This window comes from Podarcis tiliguerta (assembly GCF_965153285.1).
Source record: "Podarcis tiliguerta genome assembly, chromosome: 18".
NCBI classification, from domain to species: Eukaryota; Metazoa; Chordata; class Lepidosauria; order Squamata; family Lacertidae; genus Podarcis; species Podarcis tiliguerta.
This window is the reverse complement of record NC_139551.1, coordinates 155,277-173,698: the sequence shown is the minus strand read 5'-3', so window position 1 is coordinate 173,698 and position 18,422 is coordinate 155,277. Positions and strand designations below refer to the sequence as shown.

Below are 18,422 nucleotides of genomic sequence, written 5' to 3'. Positions count from 1 at the left end.
AGAGTTGGAGAAAGCCAGTGTCCTTGGAGAAAGCTCAACAGAGGGGTTACTCAGAGCATCAGGATCAGCCCCCCTCCTTGGCGCCTCTCTTTTGCCCCCCTCCCCTCCTGGAAGCCTATCAGGGCCTGCAGCAGAGAGGGAGGGGCTCCCCAGGGAGGGGGGAGGGGGCTAACCCAAAGCAGATGTGCAGCGCTCGGCCCCTTTGAGGGGAGGGAGACCCTGCGCAGAGCAGCCTCTCCCGCCTCCAGAAAAGCCTGCCAGCTTTTGCACAGGCAGCTGTTGGAAATCAGAGCTGCCCCTGTTGGGTTTCAGCCTGCTGCTTGGTCCACAAACCCCAGACTGGGCTGGATTAGCCGCCCTTCCTCAGTCTGGCATCCAGACCTCGGGCGCACGGCCATCTTTTACGCTACAGCTCCCATCACAGAACGGAATCGCAGAACTGAAGGGACCTCCAGAGTCATCTAGTCCACCCCCCAGCGATGCAAAAATAAAATAAAATCTACGTGCAGTGCTTTCTTTTCTGGGGGCGACACAGGGCTGCACGTGCCCCTCAACATTTTGTGAATCTTTGTACTTTTGTCCATTTACTGTTTTTATTGCCTCCCGACTTGAACTATAAAATGGTGATTTTCTTGAGTCAAAATGAGACATTTTTTAAATAAAAAAAAACCACTGTCCATGTGATTTGAATCTTCACTCAGCCAGAGAACTCACCAGCTGCGCTTTGGGCCAGTCCCAGTTTCGAACCAGACTTCCATCATAGGAGCCGACACAACACAAAACACGGTTGCTGCAAATAGGTTTTATTTCATTTGTTTTTTATCTTATACTGTATTTTGGAAATGTACATCCAGGTTTTTTCCTTTTAATTTTTTGGGGGCCCCCCAAGAGAGTGGGGCCCTAAACTAGAGCTTGTTGAGCTTAGACGTCAATCTGGCCCTGGCTGCCCCCCTTCTTCATAGAGGGAGAGATTTTTCTACGCTGGAGAAATCACACAGGGAGTCACAGGGCAAAGCTCATTTCAGGGTCACGAAGCCTGGAAAGGAAGTTTTCATTCTTGGTGCCGCTGCAGCAGAGCAGAAAGAGAGAAAAGGGGAAATGGGCACCTTTGGGGACTGATCCCTCCCCTTTCCGGCCTCTCCTGGCAAAGGGCTTCCTGTCGCCCCCCAGCCTCTGGGGAAATGGGCCCGGTGGGAACCCCAATTCCCCCCAAATCTGAACCCAAGAAAGTTGCTCACTACTGGCCCAGAGATGGAAAGAAGATAAAGTCAGAGGCAGAGATGAATGGCTGACGAAGATGATGGACTACGCCGAAAGGGCAAAAAGCACCGGGGAAATCAGAAACCATTTATTTAAGAGAACGCTGCAAACAATTAAAAGCTTTGGCAGGATTTGAGTAACGCTTGTACTATCTTAAAAACTTAGGTAAAAATGGACTATTTTTTAAAAATAGAGAAATTACGTGATGCAGTAGGAAAACTATTCCTATTAGCTGCTGACAGGCTTGTTCTTCCTTGTGGCTTAGGCTTGTCCTTCCCTCCAAGCTGACCCGATCCCCCTCCGAAACCTGCCAGGCTAGCAGCCCAGCCCTGCATCTCGTTGGGGGAGCCCCTCACATTTCCCTCTCCTTTCTGGGGGGGGGGGCGCCCCTCCGGGGGAGTCAGACAGAGATTTTCATCTTTCCTTTTTTGCCGCTGCGACTTGGCAGGGGAGAGGAGCTGGCGGACAGCTCGGGCTGCTGCGTAAGAAAAACAATTTACACCAGGGGGAGAGATTTAAATCGAAAGCAGCGCCAGCAGCAGCGGCCTCTGTGGCGTAGCAGGTTTTTTAACCAGCTCGGCTTGGGTGCCTGTTAATCTTGGCCTGGTGCTCAGCGCTGAATCACCAGCTTGGCGCATAAATATATTTGCATGCTAGCTGGGAGGGAAGGCAGGCCTGCGGGAGCAGCTGGGAGGGGTGTGGGCTGCTAGCTATGAGCCTGCCCCCCCCCCTTGGCTCCCCATTGAGGTCACCAGGGCCTCTGAGCCAAAAGGCTCTTGTGTGCGGCCCGGGCTTAACCCTTTGCGAGCCAGAGAGAGAAAGGAAACACACACAGAGCTTCAGATCTCCTGCCTTTCTTTTTTAAAAAAATCCTCCACCTCTTTCCCCCTTTTCTTCCTAATGTCTCAACAAATGAAACTGATCTGTAGAAAATGCAGCTTGAAAAAAGAGACATTGCACATAGTCTAAGCTAAACAGCCTCTAGCTTAGGGCCCCCCTCCCAAAAATTTAAAGGCAAAAAACCCCCTGGATGTACATTTCCAAAATATAAGATAAAAAACAAATAAAATGAAACCTACATACAGCAACAGTGTTTTGTGTTGTGTAGGCTCCTATTTTGTTATGTGCAAATGGCTTTCAATACCTATTAGGTCCATAAACGACCCTATAGCATATATTCAACCCAAAAAGCAGCAACAATTTGTTGTTGACAAAGGACAGCTGGACATAGAAAGGGCCCCATTACCTTCTGGAGCTGAGGGCCTCACCAAACCTAAATCCGGCCTTGCACATCTTGCCTTGCAGATTGAGTCCAAGCAGGAGGGACATTTCCCCTTTTAAAAAGTCAGCAATGCCTGAGGGGCAGGATGGGGAAAGAGAAAGAGGCCTGCCTGACATTCCTCCCCCTAACAGCCCTCCTGTGTCTTTGAAAGCGGGGGGGGGGGGGGGGGACACAGGCAGATATTCAAAGGGTGCAGTTCTTGCCTATCCACCATGCTGGAAAAAAGCTTCGCCTGGTAGATTTATCCCTTGCTGCTGTTGTTTCACAAATGCCTAAAGGGCATCGCAGCCTGAAGTCGTCAAAGAGGTCTACACAATATAAAAATAAGGTGAAATGAGTCAACATGATTACTGTATTTTTCTGTGTCTAAGACTATATTTCCCCCGATTTTTAAAAGTTTAAAATTAGGGGTCGTCTTATACATGGAATGTTGCAATTATTTGTTTCATAACTTTGGGCTCCAAAAATAGGGGCTGTCTTATACACAGAAAAATACAGTATTTTTAAGTAGAAAGATCATTTCTAAATACTTTTACATCCTGGCACAGCCAGGCCGGAGGTGTATAAAGAGGGTTGCAAAAACCAAGGAGATGGAATCCAACCGGGGAAGAAGCATTCTGCGGAGGCTTCACCTGTTGAACTTCTGCAAACTGAAAGAAGAAGAAAGTAGAGGAGATTACAAATTGGAAGGGGGCCCGAGGAGGGAAGGATCCTGCGACTCAACTGGGGAGTGGAGGGAGATGTTCTGTTTCGGATTTATTATTCCCCATCTCCCCAGTTTAAAGGAAAAAGAAAAATGACAAACAAAAGCGAGGCGACCGGGCAGGAAGGGGTTAAGGCGGCTGGGCGCGCGTCAGGGGCGAGGGGGTGGGGGCGCGCGTCAGCAGTGACGTCAGGGCCCGGGACTGGTGCGGGGGAGGCGCGCGGCGGGCTGCGTGCAAGTGAAAGTGTCTGCAGCCCCTCCCACGCCCACTTAGCATCGCCCCTTCCTCATTTTAAAGACCCGCTTATTTCGGTTTCCAGGTCTATTTTGGTGCCTCCGCCTTTTGCATTGCGAGACCATCCGAGGCGGGTTCTACTCCCGAGTAAACCCATCCAGCCCCAAGGGCTCACTTGGGCCCCCTTAAATTTGCAGTGGGCCTCCTCCGGAGTAGGGTTAGATTGGAGGCATTAGCAAATTATTACAGATCAGTGCTTTTTTACCTAAAAAAAAAAGTTAAGGCGTCCTCTCATTTAGACTTCAGAAAATCACAATTTTATAATTCAAATTGGGGAAAATAAATCCAGTAAATGGACAAAAGGTTCGCAAAATGTTTATGGGTATGCGTGCCCCCAGAAAAAAGGCATTTTCCATCTTAGCCAATTATTATAGATTATTATTATTACTGATTGCATCCTCACAACAACCTTGCGAGGTAGGCAAGGCTGAGAGAGCAGTGTTGGGTCTCATCCAGATCCCAGCCCAGCACTACTCACCCTGCAGTCCTCAAAAGCATTTTCTTTTTGCATAATATTAAAATAATAACATTGCTGTGATGGCTTTTCCAAGGGGTGTGTGATGGCAGCGGGCGGAGCAACCATTCAAAACATTGCCTTTTGGACACTTCAGGCTTGTTTCTTGCGCAGGGCAAGCAAAGGGGGCTGGGCTGGATGTCCCTTGGGGGTCCCTTCCAACTCCACAATTCCACGGGGCATGAGCAGAGCGCAAGGGCAGCTGTTTGCAGCCAAGGAGAAACAAGGAAGATGCGAAGGAGGGCTGGCGAGGCGGGTGGCCTGCGAGAGAGAAATTGGGGGGGCAGCTTTTGGCCTCCCCACCCCTTTGCTGCATTGGGGGGGCAGGTCCCTCCCTTCTCAAAAGTGGGGGCCCTGCAGTTGTGCCCCCAAAGTCCTGCCCTTTCACGGCACCTGCCTCCCCAGGGGGCTCCTCGCCCAGGCAGGAGCAAAAAGACCTGGCCTGCCTTCTGCCAGCCTCACCCCCTTCCAGCAGGGCAGGAACGCCCCACGGCCAGGCTGGGTGGGGGCGAGAGATTGTATCGCAGTGGGGCTGGCTGGCTGGCCGGTCTGCAGCAGCAGCAGCAGAAACTGGCTTGTATCCCAAGCAGCACACGCCCAGGTTGGAAGGATGGAAAATCCAGGCGCCAGATGGAAAACAGGCCTGTGCCCACCCCAGGGCGAGAGCGGAGGGCAAACCCTCTTTGTGGTTTCACGTGTCACTTGTGAATGCCACCAGGGTAAGGGAAGCTGGCTTGGAAAGGGGTTTATTATTATGATTCCCCTTGAGATCTCCTGTCTCCTCTCAGTCCCCTCTTTCTGAGGCTCCTTCAACCGTTCCTCATCAGGTTTCCAGACCTGGATCATCTTGCTCTCCCTCCTCTGCCCACCTTCTCAACATCCTCCTTAAATTGTGGTGCCCAGAATCGAACACAGGACTGACCAAGGATGCAGCTGGCGCCTCGCCTTAGGTGGGGGAAGGAGAAACCTTCATCGCTCGGCTGTTCCTGAACTCCCAGCATGTGTGGAAGCAACACAGGTGTCCCCACAGGCCTCCTGTTTTGGGTTCATACACTGGAATGAATTTGCCTGTTGTGGATCCCATTTGGGGTTTTGTGAGCAGGCGCCTTGGGCAGCTTTGCTGGGCTCCCAGGAGTTCTCAATTTGCAGAGTGAACGGGGAAGGGAGGAAACCCCAGTCCCCGAAGATGAAGGCGAGGTTTGCTCAAGGCTGTGAGTCAGGGCGGGGCGCCTCGGGTGTTCTCCTCTGGGTCCTCCTTTGCTCCTGAAAAAAACCTTTCTCCCTCCGCAGAAACCTTGCCCCTTGCAAATCAGGTCGGAAACCCTCCCCCTTGTGGGGCTGGCAGACCTCCCAGTGAGGGTCTCTTGCAGGGGGTGCCCTCCTGTGGGGCATAAGGAGGGCGGCACGCCCAGCGCAGCCCCAGAGGCCCAGCCAGAGCCAAGGAGCCCCAGCTTCTAATTTGAGCTCTTCCCAAAGCCCTGCCCACGTTCCATGGAAGACTCCGCCAACCCCGTAATTAGTGGGACGGGACAGGTTTTGCGGCCGGACCGACTGGTTCAGACTTTCCGTGTTGATGAGACGCTCCTTCTTCGGTTTCCGAACCATCATATCTACGGAGCTTGAGAATTGAAAGGTGACTTTCCTCCACCGCACCCCTCTAACCTAGAAGAGGTCCTCTCTGTCTGTCAGACCCTCCAGGTGTCCCCATTTTCCAGGGACAGTCCTGGATTTACAGAAGCCTTCCTGGTTTCTGATTTGATCCTGTTTTTCCTTAGGACAGCCCTGTTTTCTCTGGAGAAAGGTTGGAGGTATAGGTTTGTCATCAGCAAAGGTGCTGGATGTGATCCCCCTGCCCAAGGCACAGCAAAGTTGAGAAGATCCATAACTGGGAAGATCCATTTGGGGGCACCCGATTTTGTCCTCGCCCAGGGCACACCGTGTTATGAAAGATGACCAAAGTCCGTCCGTCCCCCGTTAGCAATGCGTTCTGTGCATGCTCAGAGGAATGCGCCGTCGTTGTCGCACACTGCATGCAGCCAGCGGGGACAAACAGCTCTGCTTTAGAAATGATTGAAGCAAGGGCAACTCTCGCACTCAGAACAACTTGAGGCTCCCTGCAGAGACCCTGGTCAGGCTTGGGCGGCCACTGCGATGGCAGCATTGTCCCTGCGCGGTCCAAGCCAGCTCTGATTCCCAGCGCCCTCAAACTGCAGTTCCCAGGATGCGTGGTTGGGCTGTGTGTGTGTCTGGTTCTGCTCAATTTGGTCGCAGCCCCTGCAAAAGCCTTCAGCTGGGTGCCTCCCCACCTGGGGGAGCCTCTCCCCCTTTTGGCTCCCCTCACCTGGCCTGGATCTGGCCCCCTCTTCTTGGGTTGCCCCCCCATCTCTTTCCCAGCGGAGGAGGCTGCAAAATTAAAAGCAGCCTTCCAGGGCTTTCTAATCCATCCCAGGCCTCTCTCTGGCTTGGCACTGTCCCAGGATGGAGGGAGCGAGGCAGAGCAGCCCTTCCCGGCTGGGGACGCAGCCAGAGCCAGCCTTGGCCTAACCCTGCTGGAGACTGCAGAGGCACCTGGCAATTAAAGGGGGGGGGGAGCACACGCAGCTCGGGCTCTCCCTCTTCGCTCCCCCCAGGTGCCCTTGGAAACCAGGGAAGGTGTCCTAGGCAACCGCAGGTTGTGACGCTGTGGCTTCACGCAGGTTTTGCACAGGGATGGAGGCCTCTGCAAATCTCATTTTAAAAAGTGCATCGGAGAGGAACAAAACAGAACAAAAGCTGTCCAAGAAGGAAAAGCTTAGTGCAGATTTGTTTTGTGGGGGGAAGATGAGGGTCAGGAGATGTCTTCTACTTAGGGATGTTGAGTCGGAATCTCCTCACTTGCAACTTGAAGCCATGGGTTCGAGTCCTGCCCTCCAGAGCCGGAGAAGACCAACTCATGCGCTTAGAAAGTTGACATCTTCCGTGTGGCAGGCCTTGACATGGCTCTCCTATCTCCTGTCTCCTCTTTTCCAGGCTAAACATCCCCAGCTTCTTCAACCGTTCCTCATCAGGTTTCCAGACCCTTGACCATCTCAGTCGCTCTTCTCTGCCCACCTTCCAGCTTGTCAACATCCTTCTTAAATTGTGGTGCCCAGAACTGGACACAGGATTCCAGATGTGGTCTGACCAAGGCAGAATAGAGGGAGTAGGACTTCCCTTGATCTGGACCCCAGATGTTTAGTGTCCTGTTGATGCAGCCTAGAATAACATTGGCTTTTTTCACAGCTGCATCACACTGTGGACTCGTGTTCAGACACCCTAGATCCTTTTCACATGTCCTGCTAGTGAGCCAGGTGTCCCCCATCCTATATTTGCACATCTAAGTGCAGAACTTGACATTTGTCCCCATGGAAATCCAGTTTGTTAGCTTGAGCCCGGTTCTCCAATCTGTTAAAGTCATTTCAAATCCCGATTCTGTCTTCTGCGGCATTTGCTACCCCTCCCAGTTTGGTGTCGTCTGCAAATTATACTTGACCCCACCCAGGAACAGCTGTGTCGCAGGATTCCTCAGGGGTCCCTAACAAATGGGCAGATCTGTGGTTCTAGCCCTGACCACTGAGCCTGCTGGCTCTTGGGAGTGTTCAAGTCCACACCTGCAAAGCCAAAAGGGAAGAGGAGCTGCCGCTTCTCTGTTTACTCCTGAACATGTCTCTCTCTCCACCCCCCACTGTTTGGCCGCCACCATTTTTAATTTTATTTTTTTATTTTCCCCCCCCCCCAAATCGGGGGGGGGGGGAGATCAGGGCTCCTTCTTTGCATCCCAGCCCAGATTCTTCCAGGGGGCCTCAGAAGCCGTTGACCGTGACATCTCAGGGGAAAAGGAAACATTAATAAAAAGAATATATAAAGGAGAGGCAACGGTGGGGGGAGCACAGAGAAGAGATTATTTTTATCCGCTGAGCAAAGGCCTGGAAGCATTTCTTCTGCTCCGCTTGGTGCGCAGCTATTCCAGATTCGAGTGGCGGGGGCTGCCGTGACTCACGGCTCTGGAAGAGGGAGGGGGAGAGAGACACTTTGACTCCCATGGGTGCGGGAATGAAACACCCGCTTCCACCCCACGGAAAAGGCCGCCTTGCCTGCTCACAAGGGCTAAGGGGAAAGAGCGTTCAGAGATAGTAGCGAGCGAGTTAGGGGGCGAGAGGCAGAGGGCAACCAGGAGACACAAGATCAAAGGAAAACGGTTCAGGAGGGAAGAGGAAAGGCTCAAGCTCATCACGTTCCAGGCCTATCTAGCTCAGTATTGTCCAGACAGACTAGCAGCAGAGGCAGGCTCTCAGGCAGGGGATGGGACCCCCGCACGCACAGCAGATTCTCTGTATCGGCTGCCGCAAGTGAGGAAAGATGCCCTGCGTGGGGGCTTCGCTTTGGGGGCGCCTGGCTGGCCACTGTGGGGCCACGAGGATGGCCTGGGTGAGCCAGCTGCCGCAGGGTTCTTTGGATAATGATAATAATAATAATAATTTCTTATTTATACCCTGCTCATCTGGCTGGGTTTCCCCAGCCACTCTGTGTGGTTCCCAACATAATATTACTACTGATAACAATAAAGCAATCAAACATCAAACATTAAAAGCTTCCCTAAACAGGGCTGCCTTTAGATGTCTTCTAAAAGTCAGATAGTTGCTTATTTCATTGACATCTGGTGGGAGGGAGTTCCACAGGGAGGGCGCCACCACCGAGAAGGCCCTCTGCTTGGTTTCCTGTAACCTCGCTTCTCGCAGGGAGGGAACCGCCAGAAGGCCCTCAGGAGAGGGACCCCGGTGTCCGGGCTGAATGATGGGGGTAGAGATGCTCCTTCAGGGATACTGGGCCGTTTGGGGCTTTTAAGGTCAGCCCTGACCCTTTGAATTGTGCTCAGAAACGTCCTGGGATGTCCTCATCCATTTAAGAAATCTTTCAAAAACAAGCTTTGCCTGGGAATCCCAGCGCCACACCCGCTTCTGGATCCGGCCAGCTTCCAGAACCAAATTTCGCAAAGGGCAAAGTGTTCCGGGGCAGGAGCTGCCTGTGGGCGGAGGGGGCCGAGACAGGCCACTTCCACTCGCAGACTGACCGCTCCTTGAGCCTGCCAGCTCAGGCGGGGCACTGCCATGATACGGACTTCTTGCAAGATTGTGAAACAGCAAAAGCAGATTTGCAAGCTGTGTTTTGAGAACCGAAGGGGAACGGGAGCTCTCTGGGGCCCCTCCGGCAGAAACGCAGACACCAAACAGCTGATTCCAAGTTTAATCTGCTCGTAAACTTAAAACTGGGTTACAAAGCATGTTTTTTTTATTAAAAAAAAGGAGAAGAAAAGGAAACAATGGTTGCAGCTCGTTTGTTCTGGCTCCGACCAACTGCTGGTGATATCATGGAGGCGGCCGATGCAGCCTCCCGAGAGATTCTCAGAAGGGTCACACAAACGGGATGCTTTAGATCTGAGGCAACAAATTCCACCTGGGAGGGAAATGGGTGTGTGGAGAATTTGGAAGCAGAGATTAGCCCGACTCCCTCCAGATGTTGCTGGACTGGAGTTCCCATCAGCATCCCAGAATATCGGCTGTGCGGATGGGAGTCGGAGTCCGGTAACATCCTGGGGGATGACTGGACGCAGACATCCCTGGGAAATATCTGGGGGGCAATGGGCTGGGGGGAAGGCTGAAGAAGAGAGACAGGAGGGAGGCTGGGAGACTAAACTCCGGCTGAAAAGGTGTGTTCCCACAGGTGTGATGAGAACCCAGGTGGAAGCAGCAGAATTCCCTGGCCCGGCGACACCTTCTCATCCAACCCCGCTCCCCCAAAACTGAACCCAGAGCTGAAGTTGCCTTTGACAAGTCCCATTTCCTAATAAAAAGAAAGCTACATCGTTTAATCCTGACACTCTGAGCGGAGAGCCTCGCTCGTCCTCTCCGTTACTGTCGTTCCAAAGGCCGGCAAGGCGTTCCTCTTGCCAAAACGATTCCAAAAAACAAAAAAGGGAAAAGGCGAAGTCGAATCGCCCCTCCAAAAGGTTACCTGGATTCTCAAATTAAGAGCTAAACTGTGTGTATGCGCTCGGGGGGAGACGCTTTAAACACTCATTTCTAATAACTGGAACTTAAAAGCAAAAAGAGACCAAAACTTGAGGCCAGTGGCTTCCGTCTCCCCCGAGGCGCATGGAAACAGAGGGACCTAAGAGTTTCTTTTGTGGGTGAAGAGGGACGGCAGACCAGCCTTCCTGGCATGGCTCTTGAGTCCGGCCGCCATCTTCGGCTCCTCACTGCTTGGCTGCCTGACGCCCGGGCTTCTTCTCCTGCTGTCCTCCTCGGCCGCTGCCTGGGATCCCCCCTCGTCCACGGCCGCCAAATACACCTGGGGGGGGGGAGAAGAAAAGAGGAAGGGGCTGAGCTCAGGGGAACCCCTTTGCCACTCACCCAGCCACTCTGGGCGGCTCCCAACCGAATATTAAAAACACAACACATGCATTAAACCTTAAAAACTTCCCAACACAGGGCTGCCTTCAGATGTTTGCCATGGGGACCGGATTAAATCGACCAGCGGGCCGGATTAGGCCCCCAATACTGAGTTTGGACATGCCTGGCTTATAAATAAGACTGTGGCGTCTTTATTCTCTTAGGAGGAATTCAAGGGGGCTTACCAGGAAAATATTAGAACGCATTTCAATCTGAAGAAGCCAGACTGAATTGTGTATTTCCTGAAGAAACTCACACGAGTTTGCAACGAGTTTTCTGCTGCGTAAGAAGGGGAAGGCGCTCTGCGAAGTGGGGACACTTGCTAGCACGAGTTAGGAAGGATGTTAGTAAAGAACATATCAAGGCCGGGAGCCCCCTGAAGTGGGAGATTCCCCCGCTCACCCCGGCCGGTGCCGCCGACTCCGCGCCCCTTCTGCTGCTTCTGCTGCTGCATCCCGCCGCGGCCCCTCCCCTTGGACACCACCTCCTCCTTGACCATGTCGATGATCTCGTCCGGGATGCGAAGGTACTTGATGGTGCTGCCGCGGATGTAGCACTCCGGCATCCGCCAGAACTTGTCTCCGTCCTCCCCGAGAGAAAAGGGAGACCAAAACAGATTAGAAAAGAAGACGACTCAAGACAGAAACAGAATGAAAAGAGCGAGTTTAATAATAGAATGGTATCTTGGTTCCCAAACGCCTTGGTTCTCAAACTCCAAAAACCTAGAAGTAAGTGTTCTGGTTTTCGAGCAATTTTTGGAAGCAGAACATCCGATGCAGCTGCTGGCTATTATTTCCAGGGCGCCTGCACCAATCAGAAGCCACGCCTTGGTTTTCGAACATTTCAGAAGTCACACAGACTTCCAGAACGGATTACGTTGGCGCTTTTGTCTTTGCTCTTTATTTTGCCTTTTTGTTTTTAAGTCGTTTTCGGTTCATTTGTTTTTGTGACTGATTGATTGATTTCGTGTGACTGTGGAAATGGGTAAAAGCCCCCCATCCAAACCATGACTATCATTGTTTTTTTATCATCTACAATAATGTCCTATTTATTTTATAGTGAAGTGCATTGATTATTGTGTTCACTTTATGGATCAATGGTCTTGTTAGATAGTAAAATTCACGTTAAATGGCTGTTTTAGGGGTTGTTTATAAAAGTCTGGAACGGATTAATCCGTTTTGCATTACTTTCTATGGCAAAAAAGCACGCCTTGGTTTGGGAGCACTTTGCAACGGACTTCCGGAACGGATTAATCCTGAGAACCAAGGGACCAATGTGCTGCTCTCTCCCTATCTGTCTTCCTTTGAACGTTTTCCTGCCCAACTGGAGGCAATCTCAGGCAGGCTGCCTACAGCCCCTCTGTTTTGGAAGCTTCTTGTTGCAAAACCGGCTGACACAAACGCTGTCTTTTTAAAGCTGAAGGGGAAACCCCATTTCTAATCCTGCCCCCAGTGTGGTTTCTGCCAACCTGCTTAGCTCTGCGCTAACATTTACCTCCCTCTCTTCCGGAGGAGACTCGGGGTTTGTGCAAAAATGGCTCCTCCCCTGCCGAGCTGAAAAATAAAAGGAGATTTTCCCCACCCGCTTGCGACTGAAGTCTCGCCAGAGCTGGGCCCTCCCATCTCCGAGACAGGTTGGGCTGGAAGGCAGCGCCACCTAATGGACAGCGGGCAAACAGCACCCCACCAAAAGGCAGAAAAGGGACGCTGGTTTACAAGGCAGGGCTTCCCAAATTGGTGGGAGCGCCCCCTGGGGGTGGTGGGATTGTGCTAAGAGGCCCCTAATGGAGCGGCGCTAAAGGTTCAGATGACCTTCAGACTTTGGAAAGCTGTTTTTCCCCCCTGCTTTTAAATTACTTTATTGAACTTAAAAAAATAACAACACAAAACAAAGAATTGTCAATATCTATTGCACCGTGTCACAGTCTTCTTCTAGTTCCATTGATTTCCCGCCAACTCCATCTAGCTTTAAATTTATATTTATCTAGAGCACTTTGTGTCTATTTTTGCTTAGCCTAAATATTGTACTTTCTTAAACCTGATCGGTGTATAACCAAAGTTTCTTAAAGGCTGCCACAGATTTTCTATTGCTGCAATATTTTATGTAACTTTTAAATAAACCCCATTTATTGAAAAATATTGATAGCTTAGCTAGTTTTGCGTACTCCATTAGTCTTTGTTGCCGCTCCAATTTTGATGGTACTTTTTCTCCCTTCCAATTTGATGCTATTAAAATTCTTGCGGTCACTGTCACAAGTAAGAATTCCCTTACACTTTTTGGGATATCGGAACCGAGCATCCCTACATTGCAGGCGGCTGGACTACATTGTTCTTTCCAACTCTACAATTCCATGATTTTATAAAGAGTTTCAATTGGATTTTGAATAAACGTGTATCCTGAATAATGCTTTTTATAGGGCAGGGGGCACTGGGGATGAGTTTGTGGAACTGCAAGGGGGTGGGCGCCCAAAGATGTTGGCTTTTCGCAGTAAAGTAACGCTGCAGAGCTTGCTGGGGAGAGCTTGCATTAAAAAGAAGGGACTCAAAAATAACTCAAACAAGGTTTTAATAAGAAAAACAAAAACTCCTTATACACCAAATACATCTGCAAACAAACACGACCCAACCACCAACCCATCCCCAGGGTAAATGGCAGAGCTAGGTGCTGCTCCTTATATACTGCAGCTTAATCAATGCAACTCAGCAGCACCTGCTATGTCTCACAGCTGCAAAGCTGGACCTCGTCAGCTTGCTCTGGCCCTTGCTCCGGCCCCTTAAAGGTATACACATTGGGTGAAACAATGATGAACCTTTAGATTTAAAGAAACAGTTCAACAGAAAAAGCTTGGGAAACGCTGGCTTACAAGGCCAGACTTCAGAGGTTGTAACCACCCAGAGCAGAGCAGTGTGGGGGGAAATAAACCTGGAAGAAACGAGGGTTCAAGTCGTCACTCAGCCATGAAACTCCCAGGGTGACCAGGGGCTGTGTCCCCCACTTTCAGCCCAACCCACCTCACCCACATCCTGTTCTCACAGTGGCCAACCAGAAGACACTTTGTTAAATAATAATAATGGGCTGGTGTCATCGCAGGGCTGCCCCACGTGTTGCTCGCCAGGAGGAAGGGGACACAGAGGGGGTGCCAGGGCAGCGGGCAGCCCTGTGCCCAGGCTTGCTTGCCCTGCTCCTGCCCCCACTTGCATTTAATCCAGTTTGCAAGGGGGGGGGGGAGGCGGTCCCTGCAGCAATTCTACCTTTTCTCAAACTTCAGTGCAACACTTTTGAAATAAAAATCTGCTCGTGCCACACTCATTCTCAAAATCATTATTATGGATAAGAAATACATTGGAAAACAAAAGGAGCAGCTCCTAGCTCTGATTGATTTACAATGTAGAGCGCAACTGCATTATAAAATGGCCAATCGGAATTAAGCAACGCAGTGCACCATTCCCAAAATAAAATTAAAAACGAGCCTCTTACACGTGTACCTTAAGTAGGTATACAAGCACAGTGAGAAGTGTGAGCTTGCAGTATCGCTTGAAGATAACAGTAATAATAATATAAATAGTAATAACGCTTACCCTGGACGTGCAGATGACTTCGCGCAGGTTGATGTTCATCCAGTTATCACAGCTGACCAGGTGACCATTGTAAGTCTCCCCATTCTTCAGCTCCACCAGCTGGAAAGAGGAGGCGGGAGATTAGATGAAGGAACTGGGCTCCCAGAGCACCAGAATCTTGGGGGAAACACCTGGGGCCCCCCAGGTGTCGGACAACAACCCGCCTCCGCATGCCAGAAACACCTCCCAGATCTAAAGAGGCACCTCCCTCTCTCTCACAGCCCTGGAGGCCTTTTGGGCAACATCTGACACCCCGGCAGCCCTTGCTTTGCCTTCCCAAAGCCTAAGACAGTGGGACCTTGGTTCCCAAATGCCTGAAAACCCGGAAGTGTCCCGGTTCCTGAATGATTTTCGGAAGCTGAACGTCTGATGTCAACGATGGTTTCCGAGGCGCTTGCGCCAATCAGAACTGAAAACAAAAACACAATCCGTTCTGGAAGTCCGTTTGACTTCCGAAATGTTCAAAAACCAAGGTGCAGCTTCTGATTGGTGCAGGCTACAGAGCTAGGAAAAGTGTAGAGGGGTTTTAGAGGTAGAATAGGGGCAGAGAGGCTACAATAGCCGACAGCCGCATCGGATGTTCGGCTTCCAATTATCCCCCCAAAACTGGAAAACTTACTTCTGGGTTTTCGGAGTTTGAGACCCAAAGCATTTGAGAAACAAGGTCCCATTGTATACCCCACCTTTGCCTCCAAGGAGTTCAAGGCAGCACTCATAGTTGCCACCTCTTTTTCCTTACAAGGAGGGCTAGTCCAAGAGGTTTCAGTTCAACACTCTAACCGCTACACATCGCTGGCTCTGGTTAGGTTTCGGATTAGTCTCTTTCCCCAGAAAGCCAGTTTTCCGTATGCAGGAATTTAAAAATGAATAAAATTGGAGGTGCATCCAGCCACAGTCTGAAATTGTACAGCTCCGCAGCCAGTCAGCCTCCTCCTCTGCAGTTTGACTGAAGGCTGGACGCGACCCGGACTCACCATGGGGTGGTTCTGCGCTGTCTTCAGCAAGGAGAGCGGAAGCTGCAAGAGGGGGGCAAATTGGGCAGGTTGAGAAACACACCTGGCAGGTAAAGGAGTCTTCACAGTCGAGCAGACCTTAATCGTTGCCATGCTTTTCAGAACCTAAGCAAAGGCCTGCTGGACCAAGCCAAGGGGTCCGGCCCTCACACTGCCCACCCAGAGACCCCAAAGGGAAGCCCCCCATCAAGACTTGAGCATGCAGCCGCGACTCTCCCCACTCGAACCGCCCTGAGACCTCCAGGTATAGGGCAGTATATAAAGCCAATAAATAAGAATAAATAAGAATAATTGTGATTCCCAGCTGAACATAAACCTCAGCTCACCGGGCATCTAGGGAGCGCAGCAGCCCCCATTTCCTTACCTTGGAGGCAGGGAAATAAGCCCCCCTTCCATTGCCTTCCTCTAGCAATCTTACCCCGGTAAAATCCACTGAACTCAATGGGGCCTGCTGCTGAGTGAATATCTGGGAGATGTGGGGAGCGAACCACTTTGACTGTATCCAAGGGGAAGGCACACAAACCCCCCTCTATCACACTAATGCTGCAATCTGGTAAATGCCGCCACGCTCAATGGGTCTCATCCCTAAAGGAACCGGCTTACCTGGGAGGCGGGGAGGAGCGAACCCCTTTTGCTTGACCCTAGCCCCCTCCCCACGTGAAACCCCCACCTCCTTGTTTGACATTTGCACCGCAAGCCAAAGCACATGCCTACTTCAGGCACACTCCATTGAACTGAATGGGTCCTGCCCCTGAGCAATTCAGCTTACCTGGGCGGGGGCAGCAGGAGGGAGCCCCCATTGCCTTAACTGGGGTGGGGAGAGAGAGGTCGCTCCATTGCCTTCCTCTAGCCCCCCAGGCACCCACGTCGCCCCCTCCCAGGACACTCCATTGAGCTGAGTGGGTCCTACCCCTGAGCAATTCAGTTTACCTGGGCGGGGGCAGCAGGAGGGAGCCCCCATTGCCTTACCTGGGGCGGGGAGAGAGAGGCTGCTCTATTGCCTTCCTCTAGCCCCCCAGGCCCCCACGTCGCCCCTCCCAGGACACTCCATTGAGCAGAATGGGTCCTGCCCCTGAGCAATTGAGCTTACCTGGGCGGGGGCAGCAGGAGGGAGCCCCCATTGCCTTACCTGGGGTGGGTGGAGAGAGGCTGCTCCATTGCCTTCCTCTAGCCCCCCAGGCACCCACGTCGCCCCCTCCCAGGACACTCCATTGAGCTGAGTGGGTCCTGCCCCATAGCCAATCCCCGTGTGAGCCCCCTCTGGTTTGACCTGGGGCGGAAAAGCGCTCCCCCCCGGGCTTACTCCCTAGTAGACCCTCCCGAGCCCCCTCTCCCTTTGCCCAGCCTCACCATCTTCCTTCCCGCTCACGTTGCTGCTGCTGCTGCTGCTCCACCGCCCCAGCAACGTCGACTTCCGGCTTCCGCCCGCCGAAGGCTTCGGCCTCAGCGCCCGACCAATGAGGAGCCTCCTGAGCGGCGGCCGTAAAGCGACGTCGGGAGCGGCGGCCGCGACAGTGTCGCAAAAACGCCGCGCGACGGAGGGTCCGCTTTACCCAGCAGGCCCCGCGGCGGAGAAAGGAGCGCCTTGCCCACAATGCAGCGCGGCGGCGGCTTCTGGCCAAGGAGGAGGAAATATGAAATAAATATTGGCCTCATTTCATTTTGTGGTGCGGTGTTTCTCACTTTCTTTTCTAAATACTTTTAAACTAAAACCACAATTTCACTTTTTAGTGTGTTGCAAAATGGGAAAAAATATGCACTACTGTATCATTGTGTGTGATTTTCAAAGCGGCTTCCCATTGTTTTCTGCAGAAAAAGCAGGAAAATCATTATCATCATCATTTTTAATTTGTATACCGACTTTCTATCTTACAATACTCAAGGCAGTTTACAAGCTGAAGAAAGAAAAAATGCACATCTTATCACAATCTAATGCAATACAAAAATGTGATAAAACAACTTTAAAATAGGAGCTCTGTGGCCCCTCTGCCCCTTTTCTACCTCTGTGGCCCCTCTACACTTTTCAAACCTCTGTGGCTTATCTGCCCCTTTTCTACCTCTGAGACGCCTCTACATTTTTCATAGCTCTGTGGCCCCTATACCCCCTGAGACCCCTCTACACTTTTCGTAGCTCTGTGGCCCCTCTACCCTTTTCATAGCTCTGTAGCCCCTCTGCCCCATTCGACCTCTGGGACCCCTCTATCCTTTTCATAGCTCTATAGCCTCTCTGCCCCCTATTCGACCACTGGGACACCTCTACACTTTTCATAGCTCTATAGCCTCTCTGCCCCCCCAATTCGACCCCTGAGACACCTCTACACTTTTCATAGCTCTATAGCCCCTCTGCCCCAATTCGACCACTGGGACACCTCTACACTTTTCATAGCTCTATAGCCTCTCTGCCCCAATTCGACCCCTGGGACACCTCTTTACTTTTCATAGCTCTATAGCCTCTCTGCCCCTATTCGACCCCTGAGACACCTCTACGCTTTTCATAGCTCTATAGCCTCTCTGCCCCCAATTCGACCCCTGAGACACCTCTTTACTTTTCATAGCTCTATAGCCTCTCCGCCCCCAATTCGACCCCTGGGACACCTCTTTACTTTTCATAGCTCTATAGCCTCTCCGCCCCCAATTCGACCCCTGAGACACCTCTTCACTTTTCATAGCTCTATAGCCTCTCTGCCCCCCCCCAATTCGACCCCTGAGACACCTCTTTACTTTTCATAGCTCTATAGCCTCTCCGCCCCCAATTCGACCTCTGGGACACCTCTTCACTTTTCATAGCTCTATAGCCTCTCTGCCCCCCCCAATTCGACCCCTGAGACACCTCTTTACTTTTCATAGCTCTATAGCCTCTCTGCCCCTATTCGACCCCTGAGACACCTCTTTACTTTTCATAGCTCTATAGCCTCTCTGCCCCCCCAATTCGACCCCTGGGACACCTCTTTACTTTTCATAGCTCTATAGCCTCTCTGCCCCAATTCGACCCCTGGGACACCTCTTTACTTTTCATAGCTCTATAGCCTCTCTGCCCCTATTCGACCCCTGAGACACCTCTACGCTTTTCATAGCTCTATAGCCTCTCTGCCCCCAATTCGACCCCTGAGACACCTCTTTACTTTTCATAGCTCTATAGCCTCTCCGCCCCCAATTCGACCTCTGGGACACCTCTTCACTTTTCATAGCTCTATAGCCTCTCTGCCCCCCCCAATTCGACCCCTGAGACACCTCTTTACTTTTCATAGCTCTATAGCCTCTCTGCCCCCAT

General features: G+C 51.6%; 1 protein-coding gene and 1 long non-coding RNA gene across 3 annotated transcripts in view; one reads left to right on the top strand and one right to left on the bottom strand.

The window, feature by feature from the left end:
• Window positions 1-18,422, top strand: part of LOC310668692 — a 70,430-nt gene that overhangs the window by 14,781 nt on the left and 37,227 nt on the right. The window lies entirely within an intron of this gene.
• Window positions 9,303-18,422, bottom strand: part of LSM4 (LSM4 homolog, U6 small nuclear RNA and mRNA degradation associated) — a 42,850-nt gene continuing 33,730 nt past the window's right edge. The window contains exons 2-6 of one of the 2 annotated variants that reach the window (XM_083422000.1): window positions 16,502-16,532; window positions 15,113-15,154; window positions 14,100-14,198; window positions 10,924-11,107; window positions 9,303-10,420 (exon numbers count right to left, since the gene is read on the bottom strand). In XM_083422000.1, the coding sequence (XP_083278126.1) occupies window positions 10,326-10,420; window positions 10,924-11,107; window positions 14,100-14,198; window positions 15,113-15,154; window positions 16,502-16,504 (423 nt within the window). In that variant the 5' untranslated portion in view covers window positions 16,505-16,532 and the 3' untranslated portion in view covers window positions 9,303-10,325. Of the gene's footprint in view, window positions 10,421-10,923; window positions 11,108-14,099; window positions 14,199-15,112; window positions 15,155-16,501; window positions 16,594-18,422 lie in introns of those variants that run through there. The other variant, XM_083421999.1, reaches the window with a different exon arrangement.